Source organism: Diaphorina citri, unplaced genomic scaffold, assembly GCF_000475195.1.
Source record: "Diaphorina citri unplaced genomic scaffold, Diaci psyllid genome assembly version 1.1 scaffold846, whole genome shotgun sequence".
NCBI classification, from domain to species: domain Eukaryota; kingdom Metazoa; phylum Arthropoda; class Insecta; order Hemiptera; family Psyllidae; genus Diaphorina; species Diaphorina citri.
In genome coordinates this window covers 5,360-21,285 of record NW_007378278.1, presented here as the reverse complement: position 1 = coordinate 21,285, position 15,926 = coordinate 5,360, and the positions used below count along the sequence as shown (strand labels likewise).

Genomic DNA, 15,926 nt, shown 5'->3' with positions numbered 1-15,926 from the left:
TAAGAACCCCTACTTTAGATGTCGTGGATTGAGTGCCAGCTTCACGAACATCCATTTCAAAGTTGATATGGCGCGAAAAATATTTTTGAATATTTATATTTAAATTTGAAAGTTGAAACTTTTTGGACACCCGTCCCTTCGCCTTGGGTCCTGTCCTTTCTTTTATAATCCGCTGAAGTTCTGAAGCTATTGACCGATCTGAATCCACCTACTAGCCTCGGAGTCAATATTCTATCTCTGAAGATTTCAGATCATCCCATCAAAAACACTCAATGCTAAAGCTCTGGCAGGTAGTCAATGGAGGTACCTAGGTAACTAAAAGTTAATGGTGTTTTATACCTAGTTACTTGGTAATTTTCCTTCAAAAGGACAGCCCAACAATGAGTTCGGCATCTGTAATATCACCAGCTTTAGATAATTCATTAGAAGGTAATCACATCACTAATTATCTTTCAATAATATGTTTTCTATCAGATGAATTCCTACACTAACCTGTTGATTGGTAGCTATTTGAACTGATAAAACTCTTATTGTTGAAGTGTTTTACACCTAGAATTTAAATTGTTAGGATGAAAAAGAGACCTATTTCCTCTGTATGAAAACACTTTTTTTATGTACCTTATAAATTACCTTCTACTCTTCCAATTTGTTTGTAGGAATACTTGAAAATTTTCTTCTTGACCACCATGAAAATGAAATCATTGAGATTCTGAAAGCAGATGATGAGCTGAAACATTACTCTCTAGTCATGAAAAAGTAAGTTGGTCTAAGGTGCTTATTTAAACCCACTCCTTCATTTCCCTCACAAGACAGCAACCCAAACTAGTCAGCAGCATATCAAAATTTTGACAAGACCTTTTAAACGAAAATATTTGAACTCAACTGATAATGGGGTTTTAATTTTCCTGCTTGTGTTTTAAATATGCATTTAATTAGCTCATAGCATACATACTTGAAAAATAATATTTGTTTCTTTCAGTTTTGTTGCATTGTTTGAGAAGAGCACAGAACTAGGAGCTGGTATTCTGGGTAACCCAGTTAAAACATTTACATTTTGCAATCAAGTTCTCATCTCTGCACAAAACAGACTACTGGAGAAAATCAGAGATGATACTCAAGATGTGCAACTGTCTGTCAAACCTAATGTACATGTAAGAATAGCAGGTATGTTGAATAGATAATAATAGCAGATAAATGAAAAAAAGAGAATAATATAAACCAAGAGGCAGGCTCCTAGGTCCCTAACTTAAAAAAAAAAGAGGAGAAGAAGTAGGCACTTGGGGTGGGGAAAAAATGTGTATATGTAAATTGAAACAGTTATTTGAAAAGGAGAGAGAAAGAAAAGAAGGATAAAAAAATCTAAAATCTGAAGAAAAAATGTTTAAAAAAAATCTCATGCTCCATATTTCAGAGTTACCCATCTGTCCCCAACTTCACCGCACTCAGTTTCCTAACAATGAAGACATTGGGTCCCTGTTACAAATATCGGGTACTGTTGTTCGAATTACAGTGGCTAAAATGTTGGAGTTCAGACGGGAATATGTTTGCACCAAATGCAAACAGTGTTTCTATGTCAAGGTAAGTACCTACTGCCAGCCTAGTTAGCTTGGTTAGTGGCAAGTGCTAGGCGCTCGTTCAATTCCTGCCCAGGGCATATTTTATCCTCAACGTATAATGTTCGTTCTCAGAACGGTTGGCTTTCTTCGACAAAAATATGTACTCATTTTTCGATTGCAAAATATTTCAACGGGTTACTTTCTGGTGTTCTCGTGTTGACCCAGCACCTAAATGGGAAGTATTGTGTCTCTTCTCGCTCATCTGATGAGAGGCATACTACGGGATGGGCATGCTACGACACAGACCACAAGCGTCTAATGTAGCAGTTGTTTCATCGCTACGAAATAAAAACGGCGGTGAAACACTCATCTTTAAAAAAAAAAAAACAAAGTTTACTCGATATTGTTACTCAATTGTTCTCACGAGGTCCGGGAACTCCAAGCACAGAGCCGAAAAAACTTCGACCCCACCAGGAATCGAACCCGGGATCTACGACGTGTGAGCCTAGTCTAGTGTGATACGCACTCGCCATGGAAGTTGACCAATGGATAAAATAATAATAATAGACTATTTTAAAAAAAAAAAAAAAAAAAAAAAAAAAAAACAATAACAGGTATGTAAGTAGGTATATAATTTTTATTGTTGTATTTTTATTTTATCTATTTTTATTCAGGCCGATTTTGAGCAGTTCTATTCGATCGCCAACCCGCTGTCCTGTGGCTCCCCCAGCAGCTGTGATGGAACTAACTTCTCCCCAGTGACTAGCGTGGATCAGGATAACTATAAGGATTACCAGGAGATCAAGATACAGGAGAGGGCTGCGGGGGTGGGGTCGGTACCGAAATCTATTTGGGTCACCCTGGAGGATGATCTGGTGGATTTGGCGCGGCCTGGAGATGATGTTATTGTATGGTGAGATTTTTTTATTATTATTATTATTATTATTCTGGCTGGGGAACGTTAAACAGGAAGTAGAGCAGTTTAATCTGGCTGGGAGACTTAAAACATGGAGTATACTAGCCTGAATTTCCCTTGTTAAAAAAAAAATAGCAAAGGTAGATTGCGAAGGGCATCCACTCGTAAAATTTGTAGCCAAAACCAAATGTCAGCTCAAAGCAATCACCCTATTTAGGGCTGATTGAGAGGGTGATGAAAAACGTCTGTACTCGGGAAAAGGGTAAGAAAAAGATTATTAATATTATCTTCTTTTTTTTTCGATTGCCGGTATAGGGTTGGTTGGAAGTTTTTTCGGCTTTGTGCTTGGAGTGCACTCAGCCTTGTGAGGCAGATACTTTAATCGAGTAGCGACCAGTGGTAGCCCAGTAAAAATGAAAGCCATGAAATTTGGTGAGGTGCATTAATCGTGGACCGAAATTTGTAACAAGCTTTTCTTTATAGAGGAAACTGTAACTGCTGAGGTCCTATCGTCCCAAAAGCGAAGGAAGACAGGATAGGAAAAAGCCAGCCGTTCCGAGAACGAACCTTATCCTTTCAGGATAAGATTCGTCCTGGGCGGGAATCGAACCCGCGACCTAGCACTTACAAGGCAGACGTGCTACCCTCCAAGCTAACTAGGCTGACTGTGACAAGCTTTTTTTTAAGCAAATACTTTCATAATATTTATTATTAAATCAAGCACAGAACTCAAAATATAACATAGAACAAAAACAAAAAAGTATGCTTATGATTCTAGCTTTCATGACTAAAAGCTCCTCACTTTTTCCTCAGTGGTGCAGTGTTGCGACGGTGGCGTCCCGTGGTCAAGGGTGTTCGGTCTGATATCGAGCTGTGTCTGAGCGCCAATTATCTGACCGTGTGTAACGACCAGAGCTCTTCCCTTGTGATAACTCCAGAGCTTAGAGCAGAGGTGACTCAGTTCTGGGAAGATCACAAGTATGATGGATTGGCGGCTAGGAATCACATTCTTGCCTCCATATGTCCCGCTGTAAGTCAACGAGTTTTTGATGGTTCGAAATATTATTACTAATTATTTATTTTTTAAGAGGTTTGATAGAACGATGTAAGTCAACTGCCTTTTGGTGACTCGAAGTATTACTAGGTACTAATTATTAATTTTTTAAGAAGTTTCATGTATGAGGGAGCTGTTAAAACGGAGGTCTTGTCCCGTAATGGAAGAGAGAAGGAGGACAGGATGAGAGAAAGCCAGCCTTTTACTTCTGTGACTAACACATACTCATATTCTATTGTCAAAGTATTTTGATTTGGCAGGGCGGAACGCAACCGCGCTCTTTAATTCTATTCTTAAACCTCGTTCGTTTGTTGATCCATGACATCTTTGTGTTTCAGATCTACGGCCTGTACCTCGTGAAGCTCTGTTTAGCCGTGGTGCTAGCAGGTGGCGTAGGCAGAGGAGGAGAAGACGGGTCCAAAGTACGGGCTGAGTCTCACTTACTACTGGTAGGAGATCCTGGTACCGGTAAATCAGAGATATTGAAGTTCGCTAAGCGTATGTCACCCCGCTCGGTACTTACCACTGGAGTAGGTACTACTACAGCTGGACTTACCGTGTCTGCTCTGAGGGTAAGTAGAAACACCTTTATTTTTATTTATTTATTTTTTATTTCGAAAGAAAAGTCCATTTATTCCTTAATTGTGTAGGTAAGGCTAAGGGGTTTAACCTCACTGTATAACTAACTACTACACTGAGAGAGTACGGAGACTTTACCCTTCATTCATTCGGTGACAATCTACCCACCTGCTCATAACAACGTCATCCAGCCCTAGTTAGGGCAGGGAAAGCCAACATCACGCCATTGCTCAGATGGTCACCTATCTAGATATGTATTAACCATGCTCAACGCGTTGCTTAACTTCAGTGATCCATTGAGAACTGGTGCATGCAATGTGCCTATTGTCACTGACACTGACTCGAATGAGGCCAAAACAATATACCTCTACCTTTTACCGAAGTTTTAACAAATCACAAAGCACTAGAGAACTAGATCTAGATTGTCTAGCTGATGAGTTCTAATAAGGACGAAACGCATCCTATGCTGGAAGATGTTGGTCAAATACTCTTCGTTTTATTTCTCATTAGGAAAATGGCGAGTGGCATTTGGAAGCTGGGGCCCTGGTACTCTCGGATGGGGGCGTGTGCTGTATTGATGAATTTAGCTCTATCAAAGAACATGATAGGACCAGCATTCATGAGGCTATGGAACAACAGACAATTAGTGTCGCTAAGGTAATTATGTATGGAGAAAGTAGTCAAACCAGCTGCTGAAAAATAAAGAAGCGCGAACTACTTTTGAGTTTTTTGAATGTTTGCGAAATTGCGAATGTTTGCGAAATTGCGAACTGGATTTTTTTTGTTTTTTTTTTTTTTTTTTTTTTTTTTTTTTTTTTTTCCTCTCGCCATTTACACGCTCTTTCACTTCCCGCTCGTTTTGATCACGGGGGAAAGTGTTAAAGTGTTCTTACCCCCAGTGTTGAGGTGCTCTTATCTATAGATCCATTTTGAAATGTGTTTGGGGTCTTTGGGCTTGCGGATTTCAACTCCAGATTTTAACTCCAGCCCATTCGTCAAACTGAGGCTCTTTTTTTTGACAAGTTGGAAAAAATCTGGTGTGAACATCAAACAACTTTCCTCATCCTATTGAATGATGCTTATTTTGGGTGTTCTTGTTCTTATAGCCAAACTTTTACAATATCTCTAACCATTTAGTCGGTTTAGCTAAAACCGCCAAAAAGCGGTAAAATGCCGCCAACATTTGCACCGATCTTGACCATCGAAATTTTGACCCGATTACATAATTACTTTCCTTCCTATAGGATAAGGAAAGTAAAAAGGTAAAGGTTAAGAGTTAACTGCTGGGTAGAAGAAGAAGAAGAAAGAGAACGGGAAGGAGGACGAAAAAGTGCTCCATTCTACTTCAAAAGAAATTAATATAGGTACTCGTACATACACTTGTGACTTTATCTCACATAATGAAAAAAGTCTTTTTATCAAACATAGACGCAACATGTTCATTTAAATTACATTACCTACATAATAATGTACAGCCCATCTATGTACTTATGTATTGTATAGTGTATACCCATCAAAAAATATACCCAGGTTACTGAAGCCTTTGTGGGAAATGTTGCCTCAAATGTTCACATTCGGTTCATTTTCGACAAAACCTTTATCGACACTTTTCAGTCTCGTGAAAATGAGGCACTAAAAATCTCCCCTACCCGCTTGGCAAACGAGATTGCCGGGAAAATTGAACGAGACTTTTCGCCCTCCTAAAGTCGGTGAACTTTGCTAGAGCGAAAAAAAAAAACTTTTCACATTTAAAGTTTTGCTCTTTTTCGTTTTTATTGAAAAAAGAAGAACCCTCACCTACCTATATGTACACAGTAGGAATAAAAGTAAAAGTTAACGCCAGATAAAATTGAACATTATCCCTTCGACTCCTCTGGGAGAGGGAGAGAGAGGGAGAGAAAGGGAAAGATGGATAGGGAGAAAGAACAAGAGGGAAGAAGGAAATAAAGAGAAATAGCGATAGAGTTTACTGGAAACAAAAATTGTCATTGTTGTTGCTGCTCTTGTTATTGTTGTGATAATTATTATTGTTGCTGAACGTATACAGGGTGTTCAAACAGATTTACCTACGGTTTTCTAGTTGTTTTTTTTTTTTTGTTTTTTTTTTTGTTTTTTTTTTGTACCTCCTTATCTATTCAGCTGTTCAATTTACATTTAAAACATAGTACACATACACCTAATTTACATAGGTGAATGGGGTTTTACCTCACCTAAATGAACGCTTAATGTCTGTTGTGCAATTTAGCCTTTCGTAACGAAACAATTTCCTACATTCCTACCAATAGGAAGCTTAGGATTTTACTTTCTTAGAAAAAATTATGACCTTATTTTTATTTTAATAAATTCATTAGAATCCCCGCTTAACAACTTTCTTCTACAAAAGTTTTGTTCAAATAACGCTCCTTCCTTTTCTCTTCTTCTTCTTCTTCTTCTTCTTCTTCTTCTTCTTCTTCTTCTTCTCCTTTCTTCTAGTTGGTAAATAGTTTTACACAACCTTTTCTTCTAACTGTACACCGATTACAGAAGGAAATTTTTACTTTCTATTTTAAATAAATAATTAAAAAAAACAAACTGGTGCAAGGAGAAGGAGGAAATAGAAAGAGGGGAGAAGAAGAGAAAGAGGAAAGAGTAGAGGTAAGATAAGAAGGAGGAGGGAATAGAGGACAACAAAGAGGGAAAGCAGGAGGGGTAGAAATTGAGGAAGGAGGAGTAGAAGAAGTAGGAAAAGGGTATAGGAAGAAGAATTTAAAAGGGAGGAGGAGAAGGTTGCTCTAATGACTGGGCTACTGAGGCTGTGAGGTTGCTCTAATGACTGAGCTACTGAGAATTGTTTGTGTAGGAGAGAGACAATAAGAGGAAAGGAAAGAGAGAGGAAGGAATAGAGAGAGAAAGGGAGAGGAAGAGAGAGAGAGAGAGAGGGTGATGATAAATGGGATTGAAGTCCAATAAAGGCTTTTTCCCGATATGCCAGAAAATCTTCTATCCTTCTTCCTCCTTCCGAAAACATTTTAGACAGACGTTGCAAAATAGGAGAAAAAGTAGTTTTCTTTCCCTCTCACTCCACTTCTTTCCCTCTCTCTTCCCCCCTCTCTCTCTCTTCCTCCTCTTCTTTCTGTTCTCATGTCTCTTCTCTCCTTCTTTCCCTCCTCCTCTCTTTTTCTTTCTCTCATCCCAGTCCTCTTGCTCTTTCTTCCTCCTCTCTCTATCTCTCTTATAAAGTAGTCTTACGCTATCTCTCCCTTTCTCTCTCTTTCTCTCTCTCTCTCTCTCTCTCTCTCTTTCTCCTAAAGTTACACTTTAATCTACTTAGGATAGTAACCTACTTTATCTATGGCTTTAGACGTTCCAGTCTTCCCCATTATTAGAGAGAGAAAGAAATGAAGGAAGAAGAAAAGAGAGAGATAACGAAATGAAGAGCAAGGGCAAAAGAGAGAGATAGAAACAGAGAGAGAAAGAAGAAGAGAGTGTGAAAGAGATAGATAGAGAGAGAGAGAGAGAGAGAGCTCTTTTCGTTCTCAAAATTGAATTTGATGCTTTCTAATAAAGAAGGAGGGGTAGAACCATTAGGAAATCTTTTCCGAAAGCGTTTTAGCCTGTTTTGAGAGTGCCAGAAAGAGGAGAAAATGGGGTACGAAATCTGGAAACCTCATTTCCAGCAACCCACAGTCCAGCGCTCTAATGATTGTTGTTGTTGTTGTTGTTGTTGTTGTTGTTGTTGTTGTTGTTGTTGTTGTTGTTGTTGTTGTTGTTGGTGTTGTTGACTAGGCAATCGCGAGTTATAGCGGAAAAATCAAATGTTCAAACATTCAAAAATCGAAACCAAATGCAAAACTGTCGAGTTAAAACGTAGACCTTCACTTCGTTCGGTCAATTAAGTTCAAATTTCAAAAGCGTACTTACAAATTAGATTGACACGAATAAATATCTATCAAGGGGTACTTGACCCGTTGTGTTGCGTTGAATAAAGGAAGAAAATCCACGCTTAACTAGTGATGGCATAATGATGTGAAGTAGAAATATCTACTTAGATACCTATACAATAATGATTTTTTTATCGCTGTTCGCTGCACACGATAACGGTTTCATAGTAGAAGAAAAATGACCTCAACCATGAAAATGTACTCTAGCTTCAGTAGCTTCCCATTTCAGAGGAAAACTGGAAAACTTAGTGCATGAAATTTAGTGGTTGAAGCCCTGCTTGCATATATCGGATATTCTCATTTCTGTGTTAAGTACCTAATTACCTATACATATACGATGACATACGTACATATTATTCCCTACATTACCTTTTACTACCTACTTATCCCATTGGCGCGGCGGGCGTAGGAAAGTCTAAAAATAATAAGTACACACGACTTTTGTTGTTGTTGTTGTTGTTGTTGTTGTTGTTGTTGTTGTTGTTGTTGTTGTTGTTGTTGTTGTTGTTGTTATTATGGTCATCTCCCGAAAAGTAATAAAAACCCTAACCTAACTGTAGGAGATGTCTATTTTTATATTGTTAGAAGTATCTTTTCGTATTTTGTTATTTCTGTCAATTCTTACATCTGTTCTTTAGGTATTTACTTTACGTTTGGACTTTGGCTATTTTTATGTCCCTCTGTAATTCTGTACCTGCGCAGAAACTCAAAATGACATTTTAACACGAGACTGTAGATTTCAGGGTCGTATTTAATGGGGACATGGGCATGGGGTTCGACTCCCCCCCAACCCCTCGGACATTTAGGGACCTCGAAATGTAGTAATAGGTATACTAGAAATATCTGTCTGAAATTTGGAGCATCCAAGCCCCCAACCCAATATTTTACTACCTCCCCCCCCCACACTAAAATCCTAGATACGGACCTGGATAGACTTGGGTGCTTTTTTGCGCTTCTACAGAACTACACAGTTCGACGAAACTTTCTGTTAAATTAAATATTTTTCAGAGGGGTTGTCAAAACGTAAACCACACACAATATTTTGAGTGTTTTATCGCCGACTATGGGTCGGTGGTAGAAAATTGACATTTTGAGTTATGTTGACAGCGGCCAAGAAACCCCCATGGAGCAGGAGAGAGAGAGAAATGCTTCGGATAAAAATTTGGAGATGAAATTGAATGAAGGAAGAGGAGGAGGAGGAGGAGAAGAAGAAGAAGAAGAAGAGGAGGAACATGAAGAAACTACTTGGGGAAAAGAGAAAAACACTAGGTTTATTTTCTAAAGAAAATGCCAGGAAAAATAACTACGTAAGTACTTGCATACCTACCTTGAAAAAAGGATGGTAAATTATGAGGCAGGTACCAACTGAACAATCGTAATCGAGAAACCTGACATTTTTGTATTTTTATTTTGTTGGCAGTTAAGTAGGTAATTATTTAGGACATTTTTATTGTTCACTTATTGTATGTGTTAAATTAAACGAAATAATGTCTTGACTCTAAACTAGTATAGACAAAAAGCATCAAGATTTTTCTCAGAACTTGTCGGACAGCAGCACGGCCGATCGCACATGACAGAAAACAATATCGAAAATGAAAAATTGGCGCCAAAGTTTTCTCAATTTTGTCTTCCTTGCTTTTATTAGTGTGGAAATTCTCTCAGCTATACAGAAGACGAGCCGAGCTGCTTTTCAATAGAAATACGAGAGCAGCTCAATAGTTCATCATATTCAATAGGAATATTCTTCAAAATATATTAAAAAGAAGAAGAAGAAGAAGAAGACGGGGTAAATAAAAAATTAAATTACAAAAATTTCATGACATGACTTGGACTCGAACCACCAACCTCCAGATCCAAAGTCCAACGCGTTAACAACTGCACCACTGAGGTTGGTAACGAACCTTATCTGTTTAGGATGAAATTCGTCCGGGCGGGAATCGAACCCGTGACCTAGCGGTTAACAGGCAAATTTTCTTTCATTTTGACTTCGGATTTGAAATATCCAATTTTCGACTCATTTGAACTCAATGTCTGTTGTTCATTGCGATCAAAATTTTCAGATTTCTACTCAACACCCACTTTTTAGTGCATTCCTATCACAACTATGTGGGTATTGACAGATCTGATGATTATATGGACACAAACAATATTGATAAAGATTTGAATCAACAAATAGCCTAATCAGACTGGCTCTGCATCTATCAAGCAATGAAATGAAAACCAGAACAATAAAAACAGAACCACTTATATAAGTACCCGAGCTTAGAAGAGATAATTTCAATAATGCACCTTAGTAGGGCCAACAGGGCCGGTCACAGGGGGGTCATTCGGCCCCCTTTGGGCCCGGGATCCTCTCAAGGCGGTTTTAGAAGCACCTGTTTTCCACTGTCGGGAGTCCAAGTTCACCCGTAGAAGGGAAGAGAGAGGAAAGACTGGATAGGAGAAAGCCAGCTGTTCCGGTTGAGGTTAAAAAGCGCCTGGGTGGGAATCGAACCCTCGGCCTAGCGCTTACAAAGCAGACGCGCTACCAACCAAGCTTAGCTGGCAGTATTAAACTTTGAGTCCATTTTTAAAAGTTTTTTTTACTTTTTTTGCTCTGAATCTAAGCCATTCAATTTACAATGAAACAATAAAGTTGCCTATGATCGCCCCTGTCGCACCCTAGTGATAAAATAGATGACTAGGTTGAGGGAGGATTATCCAATATGCATGTTAAGAACCTATTTGATATTATCAAGTGCATAGTGGATTGTATGAATGTAGTGGATAGCTTCTACTGATAAAGTAGAAAACAATAGAATTGTATTGGCTTAGTTATGACTCTTGTAGTAGTGCAGGCGTTCTCAAACTGTAAGCCTGCAAAAGGTTTGAGTTAGAAGAGGAATAATCCCAGTAGTGCGGTTTCAGGGGACTACACGTACACATTTTAGTCATTAGACGGATCGGACTGCGCAGGACCATTCTCCGGACCAAAATTTTGTCCCCCACACTAGTGTGTAGGCTAAAATTTTGTCTGGCGGTCCAACTTCCCGGATCAATGTGTAACGCTCGGACCATCGGACTGAAAACGTTAGCTTTTTCCAAGTTTTCCTGTCATTTTCTCACTAACTGAAAATGGTCCGTTGGTCCGTATGATGATTTGGTCTAGTACAGTCTGGCCTGTCCAAAGTGTAGTCATGAGAGGCATACTACGGGATGGGCATGCTACGACACAGACCACATGCGTCCAATGTAGCAGTTGTTTCATTGCTACGAAATAAAAACTGCGGTGAAACACTCATCTTTAAAAAAAAAAATAAGTGATATGAAACCAACTGCTGTATTATACGAGCATTTTGGATCTTTCCATTTTCACTTTCAACGAATTTTCTCTGACTTTCTTTCTTTTATTTCTCTTTTTGACTTTTCAATCTTCTCTACCCCTTTCTTCTTTTGCTTCGTCCCTTTTCTAAGTTTCTTATCATGTCTTTCGTCTCTTCCTTCGTCTTTCCTTCCGTTTCTCTTTTTGACTTTTCTCTATTTTCTTTCGTTGTCTGCCTCTTCTCTTTCCACTTTTCCGGTGTTCACCCCATGTGTGCCAGTTTCCTGTGGAAATTGAATATTCGAACACATTACTCCTACATTCAAATATTTACATAGACATACACATTAAAATATTTACATGTTTTTGGATATACATAGGTATAAATGTGTACATCCATATTTAAATTATTTACATGGGAATATAAACATTTCTTATCGTTTGGGGTTGACTGCGTAACTTGCGTACCCTGACGCTGTTCAAGTTTCTACGCATCATTGAGCCTGTGATAAATTCCGTACGCAAATCTCTCTCTCTCTTTCTACTTTTTCGCTGAAGCTTTTTCTTTCTTCATATTTATCTCTTTTTCGTCACTTTCTCTTTCACTCTCTCTCTCTCTCTCTCTCTCTCTCTATTGACCTATGTCTATCCTTTTGCCGTCCTTCTCTCTTTCACTCACTCTTTCAATTTCTCTCTCTCTCTCTCTTTCTCTTTGCTTTCTCCCTCACTCTCCCTTTATTTGTCTTTCTATCTTTTTCTTTGTTTATATTATTATCTCTTTTCCGTCCCTCTCTCTTTCTCTGTCTTTTTTGTTCCACTGGAAAAAAGCCCAATGTCTCACTTTAGTTGACATTTACCCCCTGCTGAAATGGGACTGGATTATTTCCGCTATGGCAGTAGGTAAGTCCTATGTATTAGGTATATCCACATTTCCAGTATACTTTCAGATCACGTTCTAGTCAAGTAGATATAGAGTAATTTTTTCCCCCTAGATTTGATAGAGGGAACTGTACCTACCTAACTGCTAAGGTAATTGAACCCGCGACCTTGTGCTTACAAGCTATAACTAGGCTGGCATCAATTAAAGGGTTTTGTCACAAGAATAATATTATGAAAAACTCTTTTGGTACACCCTTTATCTTCATAGGCTGAAATTAAATTAACCCAAAATGTATCCAAAAGAGTATCGCTATTGAATTTCTTCACAGACAGAGCGGCCTACTTGAAATGCTAATGAAAGTTTTAACCCTTTCCTATGAAATCAAATTAAACAATTAAAAGTTCAAAATGCCACCGAACTAAGAAAGACGTCAGTTTCTATTCTGAGAAGATCGTCTTATGACTTGTAATTGAATTAGCCTACTCCGATCCTTCTCCTAACCTTCTTCAACACCCACTTTGTCTTCTCAATATTTCTTCCTCTTCCTCTTTGACGTGTCCTGAGTTTGTAACGCAGCGGTCACCAAAGCCACAGTACCTACACGGAGTTAAATTATCCAATTGTGGATTAAATTTTGTTACTTGGGCCCTCTATAGTCGGTGCAACAGTTAACTTACCAAACTTAAACCTGATATTTATCGAGTTAAAGACTTTGGTCTTCCCCACTAAATGAAGTAAACCAACCCTTTAATACGTACCTTTTTTTTACGTTACCTTTTCAGAGAATTTAATGACCCATTAGGAAGTAGAGCCAGAACCAGAGCCTTTGTATTTACGTTAGGAATTTATGTTAGGTAGGTTTTTTTTTTTCTTCTCTCTCTTTTTTACCTAAAATATACCTATTAAGCCGTAAATATTATCTCTCTCATTTGAGTTCCTTCCGACTTACAAATTTGCAGGCCCATTAATTATACTAGCACAGTGTAGCACGGGCTACATTTTACTAACCACTGCAACTGTTGTTAGTAAGTAAAACTTTTTCCACTTCTCATTGGAGGGTAGATATGGGGGGGAGGGGGTATTGAAGATTAGATATGGGGGGGATGACCCGATACCCCTGGGGCCTGGGGGAGGGGGGGTAGCCCCATGCCCATACCCCTTGGGGTGGGCTCTGTAAGCGTGGCATGCCGTGCTGTGGCTTTTCTTCTTTTGAAGCGTTTTGGGTCATCAGTAAGAAGAACTTTGATAGCAAAACTTTTTTTGCTGGGGTTAACACCCATTTTTCTCTCTATTCTTTTTTTTTTTTATATCGAGAAACCCCTTTCCATGCTTTCGTATCTATTGACCTTTACTGCTTTCTATTTTTTCTTAGACCTTAATTTCGACTGAAAGTGAGGTCTAAGTTTTGTATGACTATAGTGGTTGACCCGCCCTTTGTTCAGGATCAATGCAGCGTAAGAGGCATGACTTTGAAGCGCCGCCATTTTGAATCAGGAAATCGGGATAATGCATGTATTGTGTGATCCACGGTAGGTAACTGCCGATCGGATCGGTTCATTTGATTAAGTACTATATCTACACATAATAATGTGTAGAAGAATCTACTTACAAGGGAGGTAGATAATTAGATATACATATGTAGGTATATCTATAAGTTGTAAAAGTTTCTTTTCTTACTTTATTACTTTTTCCAATTCTCCGTATTTATTCCTTCTTGAAACCACTTTTTTTTTAATTCTTAAGAGTATCACTTTTATCTCTTTCTTCTCCTCTATGTATTGCCTGATTGCCGCGCGTATCGCATTTTGAGTATTTAGACGACGCAACGATTCGAGCTGTTAGCTAAATTGCAATTATGTTTTTTATTTATATGTCTTTTTTTATATATAAAAGGAAATGCTTTTTTAAAAAGATTTTTATTTCAACATGGTAACCTAGGTTGCAAAAGCGGCGAAAAAATAAGCAGTTAAAAGGTGTGTGTACATGTAATTCATTAGAGGTATTTTCAATGTCTTTGAAGAGTGCTTTCTCTGCGTTTCTGGCTTGGTATGCAGTGAAATTACTCGTTTGAAGATTCCTACATAGGTACCTAGGTATAATATATATTTAAAGTTATTTTAAAAAGAAATACTTAGGTACCTATATTTATATATACATATATATCTAGCTTCTACATATTCCGACTAGTTGGCGTTCTGTCGCCACAGAAATTTCCATTTCTTCTTTTCATTTCCTCTTTAAAAAAATATTTTTCATTCTAACTATATCTTGCGAAATGCATTCAAAATTTATTTTCTAAGGCATATAGGTAGGTAGATATTGGTATCATAAATTTTGTTTAACCCTTATAGTACCTATACCTAGGCCACATGAAGGAGTTTCACTCACGGCAACCTTGTGAGGTAACTTTAATCCTTTAATGTCTTAATAAAATCAATATTAGTGGATGTGTTATTTTTGTATTATGTACTTGTACCTATAGTATTCGGGTATTTCGGGTTCCGGTAGAACTGGGGTAATTTTGGGCACAATAAGAACAAAGCATGTTATGCCCGACATCACTCCATACTCAGACTGTCTGATAGTCCCATAGGTCTGATCAGATAGTCGGAATGTATGTAGGTACCTACATGGTGGAAAACCTCAAGGTCTTTGAAGTTAAACAACGCGACATTGTTTAACTTCAATGAGCGTCGCCTCACGTCGAAACCATATTACATTGGACGTCATAGAGACGTCGACTGATCGTAGAGTTTTTCCAATGGGATTTTCTAAAACTCAGAATATTTTTTTCTTTTCTTTTTTGTCTTCATACCAAGACTGTGTTAAATATGAAAATTGAAATGAATGGAAGCTTATTTTATAGTAAGTGTGTGAGACTGTGAGATAAAGATAACAATTTTCTCTTTCTCTCTTTTTCGTCTCTCTCTCTTATTGGTCTTCTCTTCCTCAGTTTCATCTCTCTGATATTTCACTTGTCTCACAGTCTCTATCTCAACATTCTCACTACGTACCTCTCTTTCAATTTTATCTCTTCCCATTTCCATTCCATCCCCTTCAAATTGCTCTCCACACTCTTCTATTCTCCTCCCTTCAACTTTCTCTCCTTCCCTCCCCTCATTTATTTCATGTCTATTCTCTTTCACATTTCTCTTCTCTCCCTTTCAAAATACTTCCCCCCCCCTCCACACCTATTCTCTCCCTTTTGAAATGCTCACCAATCGCCTATCTCTCCTCTATTCTCCCCCCCATTTCTCTCTTCTCCCCTTCAACTTTCTCTCCCTCCACGTCTATTTCATGTCTATTCTCTCTCTCTCTTTCTCTCTCTCTCTCTCTCCCTCTCTCTCTCTCTCTCTCTCTCTCAATCGCATATTTCATGTCTATTCTCTCCCTCCCAAAATCCCTCTTGAAATGTTCTCCCAATCGCCTATTTCTCTTCTCTTCTCCCCCCCCCATTTCACTTCTTCCCCTTTCACCTTTCTCTCCCTACCTTAGCTGTTTCACGTCAATTCTCTCTCCACACCTATTTTTTCCCCCTATTTCACTTTATTTCCCACTCAAACTGTCCCTCTCCCAATGGAATTCCCACTGTGAAGTGCCCGAGTACTACTCCTGTTGTCAGTTTGGTTCCCTGCTGGTGAAATAAACACTCTTGATATTTTGTATTCCACGAGCATTCATATTCAAACAGGAGAGACTGGGAGATCTGGAGAGAGAGAG

General features: G+C 38.5%; 1 protein-coding gene across 1 annotated transcript; it reads left to right on the top strand.

Moving 5' to 3' along the window:
• Window positions 1-126: 126 nt before the first annotated feature.
• Window positions 127-4,801, top strand: LOC103512520 (DNA helicase MCM9-like). The gene is made up of 8 exons (XM_008477284.3): window positions 127-429; window positions 657-756; window positions 980-1,164; window positions 1,412-1,578; window positions 2,231-2,469; window positions 3,286-3,502; window positions 3,865-4,098; window positions 4,616-4,801. The coding sequence occupies exons 1-8, from the start codon at window positions 381-383 to the stop codon at window positions 4,799-4,801; spliced, it is 1,377 nt and encodes a 458-aa protein (XP_008475506.3). The 5' UTR covers window positions 127-380.
• The last annotated feature ends 11,125 nt before the right edge of the window (window positions 4,802-15,926 follow it).